The following is a 17,582-nucleotide window of genomic DNA, read 5'->3' as shown; positions in this document are numbered from 1 at the left end:
TGAAGTGTAAGGGCTATCGAACAAGTCAGCACTGGCTTTCAGCAGAGCACGCTTTCGAAATGTTACCAGACACTGCCTTACAAATGCTGTAACTTGAGCAATTAGATCTCCTACTTCAAGCTATGCTGAGACAAAGCCCTGGACATTGGAGCATTGGGCCTACAGATACCACAGGCACATGAAACCAGTACGTGTCCTTTGATCAGTTCTTTAGTATGAGGTATCTATGTTCTTTTAATTTAATTGACAGATGTGGTTTTTTTTATATAGTTTATATAGTGCTTTTAACAATGTAAAATCAGCTCGACAGTGGGAAAAGTGGGAAAACTTTCAGAGATGGCATGAAAAAGAACCTTGAGGTGAAGAAGACTCACATGGAAACTCATCCCCTGGCAGACTCTGGGTAGTGAGAATATAAATCTTCACTTTTCTAAAGATGTACACTATTGTGCTAAGTATAAGCATCAGGATCATTGTTCATTTTAGTACAGATTTAGCTTTAAATGGACAAATTATCGAAATAGTCAGGAGCCAGCATGAGTAGAACGAAACATTGTGTATTTAGTTTGTAATCTAGTTTACCGGTGTACATTTATTCATTGATAGAGAGCCCCCCCCACCCCACAAGTGAGACATAGTTTTTAGAATGTTCAGTCATTGTGTAAGTCTTATTCATCATTTCCACAGCAACCTCTTGTGTATAGACTCCGTTTGATGGCTTCAGATAAATAAAAAAAAAGCAAAAGTATTTCTAAAAAATTAAGTGAGAAAAAGAGAAAAGTGAGAAATACAACAGATGACCACGAAAGCTTTGAAATGAATAATGATTTAAAAAAATTTTTAGTTTGAGGCTCGGATATGGGGGAGAATCTCTTGGCAAATGATTTGAAGACTGCTCGTTACACTTTATATTCCATATTGACACCATGTGTATTTGGAGGGAAAAAAAAAAATCCAAACTTCACCTGAACACCAAATGTCAAACGAAACCTGAGAAACCCAGTGTCTGCTTTATCTTTATCATGAACATTTCTGGTTTTTTTTTTTTTTTTTTTTCTCTGCATTGTCTCCATGTGTATTTGAAAAAGGTCAGAGCCTGGCTGGGGATGTTGTATTATGAAAGAGATTTGTTGACTGCTCGACTGTCGGTCTAAAGCGCAAAAAGGCAGTGCTTCTCGTGGATAGGATTTAAGCAGAGGAAGAGTGATTTTGGCATGGTTATCAGTTGGGGAGGGCTGTGATATTGGCTCAGTACATTTCTGGCTATTTTGGGTGGCTCTGACTCATGGTATCCCTTGGTAACCAAACATTTAAAAGGCCAATGAGGCTTTGGCCAGCTTCTTTGGCTGGACAAGGGGAAAGGGGGTGGTTATAAAGTGAACAGCAAAAACTGACAAGAGACTAGAAATGAACGTTTTTCAGGAGGTGTTGGGGGGTGGGGGTGGATGGGGGGTTGCAGCAACAGCATGCCAAATGCAGCTTATTACATCGAGAGCGACTGTAATCTCAGCCGCCTTTTCTCTGTCTGTTTATGTGCTTTGCGTCTGACTCATCGCCCAGAGATGGGTTTAGAGAGAAGCAGGGGCCCCACTACGATTTTGGAGCACATAGAGCCAAACCTTCCTTTGGCCCTGCCAGAACTGCCTTTCTGTCTGCCACAGATAGGAGGTCCTCTTTAGAGAATACATAAGTCATTTCTGACTGTAGTTTACTGCCGAAGAGACTCTGGGTGTAAACATATCTGACACAACACGAGTGAATGTGCAGGCTCATCACAGTCCAAAACCTGAGGCAGCATCTCAGAAAACAATGGAAAATATGTATAAAATTGTTCTTTTTTTTTTTTTTTTTTTTTTGGAAAAATAAAATGTTTCGTATTTCAAATATTCCAGCTCACTACAGTCTGTGAGGGCCGCGATATTTCGTTGTATATATTTCCCATCAGACACGCTTTCTTTTTGACAGGGACTCTGTCATTGCAGTGTCAGATTATGAATGAAAAGGATATTGTCAGTAAGTGGAAAAGGGAAATCATCATCAGATAATACAAACGACTGGGATGGGCTTTACAAAATCTGTTGCTCTTTATCTCATATCACTCCCTTCACATTGATGCGGTTTTAATGGAGTTTGAATAATAGGCCTGACATCTTCAATGTAGATGTTATGCAATCCTACTGACATTGCTGTGGAAACGTCGGGTGGGAGGAATATAATGCCATTTAGACAAATTAAAGGGCAGCCAAGAGACTTGGCACGCTGCAGCCGAGACTGTATCCTGTGGGCAAAAGAGATCACAAATTCCTCTCAGGATTACAGGATTAGGAATCTGAAAGTTGATGCAGTTTCTCATAGATGGGGAAAATAAAAAGGAGACAGCTGGCAGAGGGGTGAAGCACCATTAACGCATGCGCTGCTTTAATTAAAAGCTACTGATTGAACGATATCGGAGAAGATTAGACTGAACAATGACTCTGAAAACACACATCACACTACACTACACTACAAGCAATCATTGGACACTTTCCTATAACTTGCTGAGTTCATAATAACAGAGTGCGATTGCAAAAGCTGCATAGGGTAGATAAAGGTGCTGCCTGTAGTCTTGTGATGAGGGGAGGATGAGGAGTTGATGTGTGCTGATTGCAAATGTGAGGAACGGCACAGAAAGTAGTTGCAGAGAGTGCAGGAGGTTTACAGCTGGAGAATTTTTTTTTGTAGGTTTTACAGATGAGCTGACAAGTTGCTTGTAGTCGGCTGCCTTTTTCTTAAGCTGATTTCGTGAAACTGCAAAACTGCAAAATCTTGGCTTGAAGATACTATCTCTCATGGTTACATTCATCCCCTTCTTCCACCTTTTATGGTGCTGCATTCAGGATCTAAAATGGATTTCACTGGCGTTAAGAAGTGCCACAAAATATAAATATAAAACTGTGTGTTTGGGCAAGCAGTAATTTCCAAATAAAAAATGGGAGTGTTGCTTTGTTGTGATGAGCTTTTAATTTAATTATGCTCTAATCATTTGTCATTCGAAGTCATATAATTAATATCACATGCCCCATTTCCAATTAGGCCCCAGACTTGTTAGAAATCCTACCTAAATAAACAGCATCCTGAAAAGAAGCTGTTAAAAAAAATCTAGACACAATTTTGGAAGGGTACCAATCCGGTTATAGAAAATATTGTACAGCTGGAACTCTCCTTATAAGAGGCCATCCACCAAAAGTTTAGTGACCAGTTACATTAATGCCCAGGCCTTTATCAGCTGAGCAACCTAAAGACCAGGGTAGTGTGCGAAATAATGCTACCACCACAGTGTTTCAATGTCTGTTCTAGGGGGTAAGGTTCTAGTGGCAGAATACTTAGGAAATGTACTTTATGTTAAGATTATAATGCTTTCATCTCTTCTGGTTGTCACCTCTGAAGACTCTGAAAACAAAAACATGGTTTTACTCTCAAAAGCATCAGGCTTCAGGCTTATCAGTGCTTATTACAGTGCGAGGGACACCCGAGACTCCACAATACTAAAGGATACTCTTGTGTTGTAATCGAAGTCGTGCCACAATTGACTGTGCCAAAGATTTGAACTCATGATGTGTATTTTCACTTCACAAAAGACTCTTTAAGGAGCTGTTTGTAGCTGGGGAAAGGCGAGACACACTTTTGCCTGCATGTTTGTTTTTCAAGCACTATCATTTTTGCACCTGGAGGATTGACAAATAAAGTACTTCAATGTTTTGAAGAAAATACAGAGTTTGTTTGAGAGTGTTTTGAAGGGATACTGTAAGACTGTGAAACCCATGTGACTTTAGATGTAAGTTAATCTGTAACCACAATACAGACTGCTACATGTCAGCTGCAGTAAAATGGAAGCTGACCTGCTGAAAAACAAAGTTGTGGTTAAACTTCTTTACCGCTTGTAGCTGTTGGCTTTGAAAACAGGATGGCTTTACAGAACATATCGTTGTATCGATGCTGATCTTGCAGTGCCTTATTTTTTTACCAGTCCAAACCACAAGCTCTCAGAAGCTTGCACAATAGTGCACACTATATATGTATATGCTTTTCTCTAGGTGTGTTCAACTAACAGATAAAAGGGGCAATAATGCAGTAGTTGCTTTTGCTAGTTACATGTGAATAGTATAATTACACCAAAACCAGAACCCATTGTTTTGCTATTCATTACATCAGAATTTATTTTTGTATTTATTACAGTTTTTGGCAATTTAATATAATATAATTTGAGGATGTAGAAATGTAAAGGCTTTGTAAATCATGTATTATGTATAAAATATTTTCCTCTTTTGTTTCTTATTGCAGACCTATGAGAGGCCTGTCAAGGTTGTGGCTCAAAATGACAACAGAATGATGGATGTGCCTGGGGAGAACCTGAGACCAAAACATGAGCCCAAAACTGACATTCACCAACTGGATTGGACAAAGCCAATATTAAGAGAGTCAACATCCCATGGGGATCCAGCGAGAGATCCGGAATCAAAACAAGAATCAACATTCAATAACAAGAGCCTTCTGTCAGAGGTCAACACCCCCTTCTCAAAGGCACAAGTTAAAAAGGTCACGGAGGGTTCATCTGGAAGTCTGTTTTCCTCGGAAATGACTTGTCCTGTCACTGACTCACAGGCTACTTCTGCAGCTGATATAACAATGAGTGCACTAGCAGAATCGAATGTGTTGATACACTCTAACCCTCTCCACTCTATAAGCAAAGAAAGAGGTTTGCAGGAGGTCACTGAGCAAGTTTTTGGGAACATCAAAAGGAAGTATGGTCGAAGGGTTCTGATCACCCCTAATGGAGACCTGCCCTGGGCAAAAAAGACTGACAAGGAAAGTCAGAAAACAGCTCAAGACAATATAAAGAATAAACTGTTTAACTCTGAAGAAACTTGGAGTCAGAGGGATGAGGTAGAAAAATCAATGAAGAGGTCAGTAGATAATTTCAGAACAATATCTAACTGTGTTCAACATCACACAGATGAACCTAAAAGCAGAAAGAAGAAAAGCAGACGATTAACTGAAGATGGCAACTTTCTGGAAGAAATGCAAACCACACAGACAGTAGAAATGAAAGATAAGGCTGACCAAGGTGCAACAAAACCTAAATTAGCAGGGCTGAATCTAAATGTAAACAAAATGGAATTAAGTACAGGAAAGCAATTTGGGGCGGATTCACAGAAGCTTGGGGAAGAGAGTGCAGGAGCAGTGCCAACTGTGGACATTACTGAGAATAGGCACAAGAACCCAGTTGGGAGACCCCAATCATTGATTGCTCCAGAGAAGCAAGCAGATGGGAGGCAATCAAAGTTCAAGGACAGATGGGTTTATTTAAAATCTAAAAGCTCTGCTCCTCACAAAGACCTTAATCCAGCATTGCCCATTGAAGAACCACCCTCTGCTTTCCCCATTACGCCATCCAGCCCATTATACACCAACACAAACAGTCTGACAGTCATCACCCCCATAAAGAAAAAACGTGGTAGGCCTAAAAAACAACCACTACTTACTGTGGAGACAATTCATGAAGGAACATCAACCAGCCCTGTAAGTCCAATCAACCAAGATTCACCTAGCATTTCAAAGAGGAGGAGGAAGAAACATAATTTGTCTAAAATAATGCAACAGGCCTTAAATAATTCTCCAGCTTTACCAGAGGCAAAATGCAAAAGAACAGGCCATGTTGGTTTCTTTAAAAAGAAAACAACTAAGAAAGTGAAACTGGTTAAAATGCAGAACATTTTGAATGAACTTCTGTCCTCTTCTAACACTGGTAACCTGGCTTTGAAATCCAGTTTGCCGGTTTCCACTGCCGTGTCAACTGTGGCATCGACAATTGAAGCCCGTTTAGGCAAGCAAATCAATGTCAGCAAACGTGGTACTATTTACATAGGCAAAAAACGAGGGAGGAAGCCCAAAGCTGAGCTTCACACTCAGCAAGATGAGCACAAAGCCAATGATGAGCACTTGTTGCCTGTTTCAAGTACGTTCGAGAACCTTCTAGTGCCTTCTAATTTATCATCAACAGCCAGAATGCCTTCTCCCAGGGTCATGCAGTCTTTTTCAGCTCAGTCATTAGTAGGTGGACCAGCACATCATGCCACCACAGAAACCAGCCAGCATGACCTGAAGACCATGCCAAATCTACAGCCTATCAGTGCTTTGCCCACAAAAACTCAGAAGGGCTTGCTCAGCAGTAGCTGGAAACTCTCTCCTCCAAGACTTATGGCCAACTCACCATCTCATCTTTCTGAAGTGGCATCCATCAAAGAGGTCACCCTCTCTCCAGTGAGCGAGTCCCACAGTGAAGAGACAATCCCGAGTGATAGTGGCATTGGTACTGACAATAACAGCACATCAGATCAGACTGAGAAAGGTCCAGCATCTCGCAGGCGGTACTCCTTTGATCTTTGCGGTTTCGAAGCAGCAGAGGCTGCTGTTTTGGAAGCTACGAATAAAGCAACCCGAGCGCACTATCAGAAGCATGCGACATCGGTTGCTATGGAAAATTTCCTTGCGCAAGAAAGCCTCAAGAAACAGAAACATAGACGTAAGCGAAAGGGCCTAACTAGTAGGGATGATCTTCAGTACCGGGCCGACCTTGAGGAACTCATTAGCAAGTTCCAGGTCTTTCGAATTTCTCACCGCAGTTACAAGTTTTACCATGAGAACTCTTACCCCAGTATTTTCCGTCTCAATTTTGACCATTACTACCCAGTGCCCTACTACCCCTATGATCCTGTGCACTATCTTCGCAGGAGTTCTGAAAAGTCAAAGAGAAGACGTGGCAGGCCGGCCAAATCAGCTGAACCTATTACAAAGATGCCTTTCATTCAAGGGTTCGGCTACTCGGCAGCCAGTGGCAATTACTATGCACCCTACGCAATGCCTTATACAGCCATGCCTCTTGCCACAAGTATGATGAACATGGGGTATTATGGGCAGTATCCTCCTCCTTTGTATCTGTCCCATGCACTCGGATCTTCAGGCACTCATCTCATGCGGCCTCCAGTTCCTCCACCAAAGTTCCACACCAGTGGGTTGTCTAGCATCTCTGCTAGCAGCAGACATAGGATGAAGAACATGCCCCATGAGATGTCTTCTCCCAGGATGGGTGACGCTCACCATCCCTCAAGTAGCTGCTTGGCGAGTGTCTGTCTCCACAAACGCAAACACAAGCATAAGCACAAACATAAGGAGGACCAGCACTCAGTGCCACAGAGGGAGAACCTCGGTGGACTCTTTAGTGGAGCTCTGCCTCTTTCTAAGATAAAGGACAAGCAGAGGAGCCAGCAAAGTCTGGGTACTTCATCCAAGACATCCAGGAACTACTTTGAAGTAGACACACTCTCATCGTTGTCCTTATCTGACTCTCAGAACTGTAAACATCCTCGAGAAGAGCCACTGAACAACTTCCTGAACATGTGCACTAAGCAACCGCACGAACGGCTACGAGCCAACCAGGACAAGCCACTGGACCCATTCAAGGGCCAGCACTTACAAGATGAGGGTTCTCACATCCGGAGTAGGATGCATAGCTTGGAAGAGTTTGCAGCATACAATGAGGGAAGCATGGCACCTTTCCAGAGTGACACTGAAGAAAGAATGAAGCAGATGTACCATTGCGGTAACGCAACCATCGCAGGTCAGGAAATCCTTTTTTTTTTTCTTTTTTTTTTTTTATTAGACATGAATATAAGAAAAGAAGTATGTGATGTTGCGAATGTTAATGCAAATTCGAACCGAGTTGTAGATTTACAGAGTTGTGATGGGTTAAAAAAAGCCTATTTGTATTTGGTAGTTGGAACATCTGGTGAGGCAGGCATAATGCATGGATGGAGACAACTATAATTCAGAAATTTCTCCTTCCTCCCTTTTCACCTCTGTTGCTTGCCAATGGTTTTCTTAGAAATATATTATTCACACATTTTGATTTACTTTCGACTGACATGCAATAAAAAACCTCTCCTCATATTAAAAGAGTTGGCTAGCAGCCAGCGATTTAATGAATCCAGCCTACTCCAGTAGAGGGGAATTGCAAGCCCAAGGCTCAGTTAGATTACATTTTTGCTCCTTGGGGAAAATAGGAGGATGAGTCACATACTGCCTTGCCTGTACTACCATCCATTTTGATGAATTAACACTAAATTTCATACACCTTGGAGCGGTATTAGAGCACGGAGGTGCACATCATGCTCAAGTTTACATGTGATTTGGTTTCTGGATGTGTTTTAGTGTGTTTTGACAGTGCAAGCAATTAATAAACCTGCTTTTGTGTGCCTTGACATGAGCGATACCAAGTGATGTTTAGTCATTTATATAAACAAATTTTCATCTATGTTCACTTTGTAATTAGAATTAATTAGGTATAATTTGCCACAGCTTCATAATATTACTATAAATTCCCTAGTAAGACGGTCAATCATTTAGACTTCATTTCTAAGTAATTGTGCTGAATCTGAATTAAAAGCATTGGTGAACCCACCTGCGGTAAACCAAATGCCACAATTACTATTAGAGTGTCTTTAGACACTCTAGTATAAGAAGCAGGTAATTTTCATGTTTATTGGTAGCTATAATTGTACATAAAACACCCATTAACATTTTACTGCCTGACGGCTTTATGTAAATTCATGTCATTTTTTGCCAGTAACTTGCATTAAAAGTTTGATATTTGGCAAAGGAAACTAAGTGGATGTAGTCATTTCAGTTCAGTGAGAAATATGAGCTGCTGGCAAGCTCTTGAAAGCCTCTTTGTGCCTCATGTAGCACTTTTCACATATGGCCCAGGCTGAGCTGATGAAAACTGAATGTAAAGATCTTTCCATACTTTTCCTACCTACCAAGGGCCTGCTTGCTCTTTTAACTTTATGCATATCCTGATTTCCTTGGATATGAATTAAGCCTGTCCTCAGCAGTTTTTACTAGGTATTTATGAACAGTCGGTATGCGCATTGCAGTTTAGTGGCAATCATATTTCCTACCCCTTTAAAATTTTGCAATATTTAGCGAACACATTACTCTTAACCATTTCCTATTTCCCTGCAACAGTGCTGCAAAATCTACAAGGAAAAGCAAAGTTATAGATGTTGCACTTTGTATAACTTTTTTAAACACATTAAATAAATAAATAAATAAAAAAATAAATAAATGGTTTAAAAAAAAAAAAAAAAAAAAAAAAAAGGTGTAGTTTTAGAGAATGGAATTTCGTGAGCATGCTGCAGGGAATAGGGCCTCCACCCGGGCGGTGAGGCCGGAGTTGCAGGACAGCAGCGGGGTGAGGCCATAAATTGGTTTCGCTAATGAAAACAGTGTGTGCAGGATGCAGGTAGAAGGTTCAGAGGATAAATTAGTTGTGACCCTCCCTTTGAAAATGAATGTCTTTTTTTCCTCCCCTTCTGATTTGTTGGCATTTTGAGGGACACACTGCGGTTCCCAGTGATAAACCAAGGCCAGATAGATTGGCTTTGCCATTCATGTTGGAAATGTATTACTTCATGGAAACCAAATGAGCAGTCTACTTGACGTGGGGTTATTGACCCTGAACAAGGTTTCAAAATTCTGCTCATTTTTTAATTTTGCTTTTCCAGGTTTTAGTTCATTGAATTTCAATTTCAAGGACGCTGATTGTATTGTGAGGACAGAAAGTGAGAGTAAACCAATATTAAATCCTTTTTTTGTGTATTTCTAAAATGTTGTTCTATTTTAAGTGTGAGTCAAGGCTTTCAGATTTTTTTTTTTTTTACATATAAACAAATAGATTTGCACTGATCCCTTTCCAGCAAAGCAAACCACTGGTAAAATATCTTCTACAATTGTCTTATTTGGATCCTTGGATGCCTAACCAGATGGACTGGCATTCAGTACGATGGAGAAAAGTAAATGAGTGTGTTCTCCAGAGACATACGGGTCTAGGGGAGATTTTTTGATGCGGAACACACATTTTATGCTGCTTTATGCTGTCTGAACTCATTTCAGACGAGGCTGCCAGAAACCCAACATTTCCTGTGCTCTGGGCTTCTTTCCAGGACTCTGACGCAAAGTGGAGAGGCAGTAGATTAATCACTGATGTATCTGAGGCCACCTAGTTTATTACTCACACTTTCAGAGCTGTCTCTTCAGTACAGAGGTGAACTCTGGTTGCTTGCAAAGAGAAAGAGAGAAATTAGAGAGACGGCTCCATGCGCGCTAATTAAACGCATGGATATTGTTATGCACGAGTCAAGTGTTAAGTGCTTTGTAGAGCCATAATTCTTTCTGCTCATGGGATGTAATTTAAATGTATCTTTGTTCTTTGGTCATTTGGATAAAGTCTGCTAGTGAACAGCAGTGTGGATTATTTGATCTGCTGGCCATCATTTGATCTGATATTTGTTCTGTTATTAGTGTTTTAAGATCGTTTTACAATTTTAACCATCACTTTTATATTCAAACAGAACTGGGCTCTTGCAAGAAAAGATACAAGCGGAAGGAGATTGAGGAGATGCAAAGTGACGTGCGGAGGAAGCACGCATTCTCCAAGATCCTCACCAGCAAAAGGAGCCTGGATCATGTGAACAAGATCCTGAAGGTCAAGCGCCTCCAGCGGCAGGCCAAAACGGGCAACAACGTGGTGAAGCGGCGGAGGGGGAGGCCGCGAAAGCAGACACTTGCTCACAACGAAGGCTTCTTGCCTCAGATGCCCGTTCTGGAAAAGTGCATGGACTTTCCAGGCAAAAGGAACCTTCACAACTTCCCGATGCTCACTCATCCAGAGTTCTCCAGCCATGACTCAATCTCAGATGCCATCGAGGCAGTGGTACACCAGGCCCGGGCACAGCCCAATCCACAGACACCACAGATAGGGAAGCCCTACCCTAAATATCAGCCAGAGGAGCAGCTAGAGCGGCCAGTACGGCGAGGCAGGGGAAGCAGAAGGAATGAACCAGCTTCTCATTAAAAGTTTCATTAAAAGTGCACTGTGAGTTTGACTTGCACTCCAACCTTTGGATAATTTTTTGGCATTATGGTTGTCTTTTCTTTTTAATCAGCTCTGCTGAACTTTACATCATGGGCATTCTGTGAGAATCATGAATGTGGTCTAAAAAGTGCCCTGATTTTACTATACAGTGTATGTATATGCCATCACTGCAAGTTCTCACCCGCTTCCTTTTTTTTATTCTTGTGTTAAGCTTTTTGCTCTCCCAAAGCCCATAAGGATTTTGAAACAATGGCTGTCGCCATGATCTTACCAGCAAGTGTAAATGAATTGTTTTGAACTTCTAATACAGTACTGTGCACTTTTGGGGTTTCTTTGCCTTTTTGGTTCTTTCAAGTCAAAGCACAGTGACTACGATAAAGATCAGTGTTATAAAACTGGTCAACTCACACACACACACACACACACACACACACACACACACACACACACACACACACACACACACACTTGCCTGCGCTCAGGTTTGTTCCGGGCATGAACTAATGGCAATACCCTTGAATTGAATGAGACTCTTCTACTATCTTCAATGGCTATAGTTTAAGTGTACATAGAAACGTAATCTTACAAACATTACAAAGTGAAAGTATTTTAGAGTTACCTGTACTGTCATCATATCAACTAGAAAACTGTACAATATTCAAATAATGTTTTAACCAAATATTAGAAATAGATGTGACATACAAAAGCTTGTGTTCAAATGCAAAAATGAAACCCACAGTATTTAATAATCACACCATTAACGAAGTGGATGCATCACAGATCGAAGGATTATATGACAATGGCAGTGTGTAAAAAGTCAAATCTCTCAAAAAACCTTCGCTTATATACATTTTACAGTATACTCCGTTCATTGTGCATGGGAAAGAAAAGAATCCTATTCTTGCATTTAAAAGCAACACAGCACTTACTCCAGTCTCCTTATACATATTACAGATTAGTATTACACATTCTCACTGAGTATTTTTTATTCGAATAACCAACAATATCTGGAATCATATTTTTAGTAATACTAGTTAATATCAGTGATTTTTCAGTCAGTTACTTGACAAACATGGTAACTGAGTTGCCTTTTCCAGAGTCTATTTGAGAACGTGCCTGCTCATAGTAGTAATATAAAAATAATAATGTTACTTTAATACTTACAAAGTAATAAACAAATATATATTGACATGACAGTCAGTATTAGATGTCCACACAACCAAAGGTTCGGTCGTGTTGTAGTTCATATTCTAGGTGGATTTTGGTTTAGAAAAGTGTAACAGATGGGTATGTGTGAATCCGACATGTTAGACTTCATTATTGTATACAGCTTAGCATCTGAAACCAGGCTTCAGTATAGTGCAGTGTTTCGACGCTCTTTTAGAAATGTATATTCAACCGGTCGTAATGCAGAAAGCGATGTCGTGTGGTTTAATTTCTCAGTTGTTTCATATATGTGCCTTATGTTTGTCAATAAGTCCATAACATTTCAGCTACAGGGAACTATGAATGGCAAGAAATAATGTTGAATTCTTACATATATTATTTGTATCCACAAATTGGTCATGAATGTACATATGCCTGCTCTTCTTTTCTCCTGCTCCTTAGATCGGTCCCCTTTTAGATGCACTTACGCAGATAAGATCAGAGAGGGTCTTATTGAAACGATCTGCTTTCTAGGTCGCTTTTTCGGCCGTGACATAACAGGATTGATTTTGAATCAGAACGCTGTGTGTGTAAAATGAAAAAAATTAAAAAATCAGACGTGCGATGAAAAAAATGTGCTTGTGACAATTTCAACAAGACTACAACCACATTTAAATAAACAAACAAACAAACAAACAAAACACAGGTACCAAATATAAAAACTCATGTTCCAGCACCGGTTAAGGGTCATCATGATGTGTGACGTGTTTGAAATCTCTATGCATCGGGTTCTACCTGCAAATTGACAGAGAAATAATGTTTCAAGGCTTTTCTTTTCCCCAATTCAGTTCAGTTTATCAAAGTGGTCTTACTGATAATAATAATAATCTGTAACCTGTTATTTTTTTTTTGCAAATAAGTGACTATCTGCCCTTTTTTTTTATTTTCTTTTTTTAGTTATCAATATTGGAGCAAATCTTAATGCTGCATAGGGCAGAAAAAAAAATCAGCCTCTGAGCAGCAGAGCCTTAATCATGTTACATTACATTAACAAAATAAACCCTGTAAATAGTAGAATCACCTGTCTGTTACTCAACAGCGTTCAGTGTGGGACTAGCTCTTCTTGTTAGGAAACATCCAAACCGTAGCCCAAAGCCTAAGACTGCGCAGCTTAAATGATCATTTTGTCAAAGCAGAACATGGAGGCTGAGAATGACTTATGGTGCATTCGAGCCAAGTCAGATTTGGCAGCTATTCCCTTCTGCCTGTGGTACTGCATTGGACACTTCAGCATGTCTCCTGTTTAGGACTGGCACCTCAAACTACCTGGACACTTTGCCAGAAATTAAGACATCAGTCACTCAGTGCTAAAGTGGAAAAATAAAGAAGTCAAAATTCTACACAGTAGCAGCACTCCAAACCAGTACTATCAGTCTTTTCAGTTTATCATGGAGGTGTTAATAGCAAGGTGTTTGGCAGCTCATATTTTCTCTACCAGCTGAACAAAAATGGTGCCTTGTGAAATTAAGGTGTTTATTTATTATATTTTATCCCCCTTACATGCTGGCGGTTCGACGTTAATCATAACTCATTAAGCCGTTTTGTGTCATGTAAATATTGTGACCTGAGTAGACACAAAGTTTTATTCGGTTGCTATAAATTCATGATCAAAATTGCGTTTGTCGAACATCGATTTCGTCCCAAATATTATCCACTCGCTTATGTGTTAAGCTCTAATGCTATTGAAGAAATTCCAGTGTAAATGAAGTATTAATTGAAGGGTAATGTACTCATCAAGGGCACAACAAATAGCTAAATTCTGCTTCCTCGTTTCTCTTTTTAAATAGGTATGATGACCATTTTGATAATGCTTTACATTTTCTGAACCTGCATGCTCTGATTGTATGCACACAAATTTTGAGGAAATATCGAATTTCAATTTGGAGATCTTCTACATTGTTTGATAAGTTTTTTGAATAACTAGTTTTTAATTCATAAAACTTTTTTTTTTGTAAATTGTATGAATATGGAAAAAAAAAGCAATTAAAGGACATATATAGCAAAGAATAAAAAATATTGATACGCAAGCATATGCATTGTACATAATTGTATGTAGGAATTACGCCTCCATGTTTTTGTGTACCTGTGTATACACATGTTTAAAGATATGTATACTGCACTGTACATATGTATATACATTTAAGCTCGCATGTGTTTGATCATATTTGTTGTTCATGATCTTGTAGAGGTTTTTTTTTATTATTATTTCTCTTTCAAGTTCAACTTTTTGTGCAACCATCTCAGTGCAGTATTGAGCACTTAAATACACTTGATCTTGCTCATGTCATTCATTGTGCAAAAAAATAAAAAAAATAAATAAAAAGGAATTTATCAAATTTATCTGGGTTTTTTTTTTTCTCATCTTTAAACCTAGACCTAGTTCTCCGGCATTTTATTTATCATGAAATAACAGTCACCAATCACTATAGTGGGTGCTCTGGATAAGCAGATATTATATTAGGTCATATTTGCATTTTATAGTTGCATTCAAGACAAAGTAGGTTTAACAACTGGATTAAAAAAACTAAACATCCAATTTAACTTAATAAAAAAGAATAAGAAAGATTTCATCTGGTATGTAAATTGGAACATAATGCACTTCAATTTAACGATATAGTGTTTCTGAATCCCACTGCCTCCCACTGCATTTCTCACACATTCATTTATTGGCAAAAGAGATTTCAGCCAATACCGTGCATGGATCGTAGCGCTGAGATTCTGAGAACAAGAAACAAATAGCATGTGATTAGCTAAATAATATTGATAAACAAACAATGTAAAAATGAAGCACACTGGCAGCTAAACATTTCTGCTAGCACAATATGCAATAATTATAAATATATAATTCTAATAAATATATATCAAAAAACAAAAAGGTCACTAGTAAAAGTCGGAAAATATCTGGTACGCGCGATGCGAAAACATCTCGTAGTCTAATAAAAGATTGGTGACATCTTTCTGTTCGAGGGACCAACACAATCAGATACTTGGTCATTTTCATTACTCTGTATGAATTCATTCAACTAGCAAACTAGCTCACCATATGTTATTATATTATGCTCCCTCAAGTTAAATAGATTTCTGGGCAGCCAGAATATGGAGCTGGTCAGGACACTGGTGCTTCCAGTTTCCCAGTGGGTCAGCTAATAATTTTTGGATTCCAAACAAGTTAAGGACAATAAAATTAGCATTAATTTAGAATGAGTAAAAATGAAAAAATTTTATATTTGTGATAAGAATTGTCTATTTTGTGTAGATTTGGTTCAACAAAAAGCACATCACCGGCCTGCAGATGACAGTAATAGATGCACAATTTTCTCATTTATTCTCAAAATGAAAAGGGATTCAAAATAAAGCTATATTGTGCCGTTTCATCAAGTAGATCAGGCTTGTGTCAATGTAATCTGTAGTGCTGGGCAGTGTAGTAGAGGGAATCCCCACTCCCCAAGGTCTACGCCTCATGCACTCCCCGTCATTGTATTACTCCAACACTGCATAGGAGAGATAAATGGATTGGGCCGCGTCCCAGCCGTTGGTTGGTGGAGGCAAAGTGAAAAGTGCTTCACCATAGGCCTGTGCCTCTCTGTAAAATTCCTGTTGCCATGGCAGCTGGGTGAACTGCCCAAATATTCTGGTGCAGTGCTTGGCTCGGATAAAATGTCTCAACTCAATCTGGTGACTGCATAAAATTAAAGCACAGAGAAGAGCGAGCTGGTGCTCCTGCGAGGGCTGCGGATACAAACTTGCACTCGACAGCAAGAATAGCTTCGGGATTGAACGATTTGTATAAGAAAAAAAAAGATAACACATAAAGGTAGATGATAGGAATGATTACTTTTATTGGCTTGTTCGATTGACTCCTCTAAATGTACTGATATAATTAATATTTTTATATTAACACAGGTTATTTGGTGATATTTTGTAAAACAGGCAAATTTAGCTAAATGTGATGAACACACTGACACACACACACACACACACAAGGCAACTTTAAATGCACTGTACCCCTAAACATTGAAGTGCCCAACCAATCATGTGACAGCAGAGCAGCACATAATATTATGCAGACATATGTCAGGTTTCTGTTAATGTTCATATCGGAATGGCAAGAACATTCTCACATTTGACCATTTCATGATGGTTTGTGCCAGATGGGCTGATTTGAGTATTTCAGAAACTGCTGATCGCCTTGGAATTTTAAGCACAACAATCTCTAGAGTTTACAGAGAATAATGTGAAAAACAATCAACCAACAGAAAACATTCAGTCAGCAGCAGTTCTGTGGGCGAAACACCAAACTGATGAGAAAGTTCAGAGGAGAATCACGAGGCTGGCTCGAGCTGACAGGAAAGCTATGATAAGTCAAGTTTAAGTTCAAGTTTATTTCTATAGCACTTTTACTGTCTCAAAGCAGCTTTACAGATCTTAAGAATTAAAGTGAATGGTGTGTATTTATCCCTGAGGAGCAGCCTGGGGTGACTGTGGCAAGGAAAAACTCCCTTAGATGTTATGAGGAAGAAATCTTGAGAGAAACCAGACTCAAAAGGGGAACCCATCCTCATTTGGGTGATATCAAGCGTTTACCATCCCGAGCTGAAAAGCATGATAGCACATCACACGTTAAGCTACAACGACAAAAGATTAAATTTAGTTCCTCTCCTGTCAGCTACAAAGGAGAATCTGAAGTACACAGCTCCAAAATTTTTCAGAGAAAACTGGATATTTCAGTATGATTATCATATCTATTTATGCAATTTATTTATCTAATGTTTTAGAGGAAATGTGTCATATCATGGATAGTCAGAATCTCTGTAATATCCTGAGGCTCATGACCGTGTTTAAGATTTTATCATCAATGAACAATATCTGATTTAAGATCACCTGAAACTTTCTGGTTATTGTGTTGGCACAGAGAAAAAAAAAAAAGATATATGCTCACTTTATTAGGAACACCCATAGTTACAGTGTAGCTACAATGAGAGTGTTTAAAACTAGACATTTGTTGATGGGGGAAAAAAAAAATCAATATAAAAACCGGCCCTTTAGTGCTGCTGCTCAAAGAATGTATTTTGAGTTTGTTTGTTTATTGCACAATTCTGTGTTAACTCTAGAGATTGATAAGCATGACAATCCCAGGAGATCAGCAGATTATAAAAAAACTCAAACCAGCCCATTTGGCACCAAAAAACCCGCCATGATTAAAGTCATGAAGATCACATTTCTCCCTCTATTCTGAGGTGTGATGGGAACATTATCTTGCCCTGAAGAATAATTTACATCATTCTATGCATTGTACTGCTGACAGATAACTGCTTGATTAATATATATGCATGAATATAGAGGTGTATGGTTTTCCTAATAAAGTGAAAATATATAGTTTTGTTCTTTACTCTGTGGGAACACA

At 39.2% G+C, this 17,582-nt stretch overlaps 1 protein-coding gene across 2 annotated transcripts in view; it reads left to right on the top strand.

Moving 5' to 3' along the window:
- Positions 1-14,514, top strand: part of setbp1 (SET binding protein 1) — a 49,086-nt gene extending 34,572 nt beyond the window's left edge. For both annotated transcript variants that reach the window (XM_083526701.1, XM_083526702.1), the window contains exons 4-5: positions 4,321-7,657; positions 10,449-14,514. In XM_083526701.1, coding sequence (XP_083382827.1) covers positions 4,321-7,657; positions 10,449-10,951 — 3,840 coding nt within the window. In that variant the 3' untranslated portion in view covers positions 10,952-14,514. The remainder of the gene's footprint in view (positions 1-4,320; positions 7,658-10,448) is intronic.
- Positions 14,515-17,582: the final 3,068 nt, after the last annotated feature.

The sequence above is a fragment of the Silurus aristotelis genome (assembly GCF_946808225.1).
Source record: "Silurus aristotelis genome assembly, chromosome: 23".
Classification (NCBI taxonomy): Eukaryota; Metazoa; Chordata; class Actinopteri; order Siluriformes; family Siluridae; genus Silurus; species Silurus aristotelis.
This window is presented reverse-complemented; position numbering and strand designations above follow the sequence as displayed.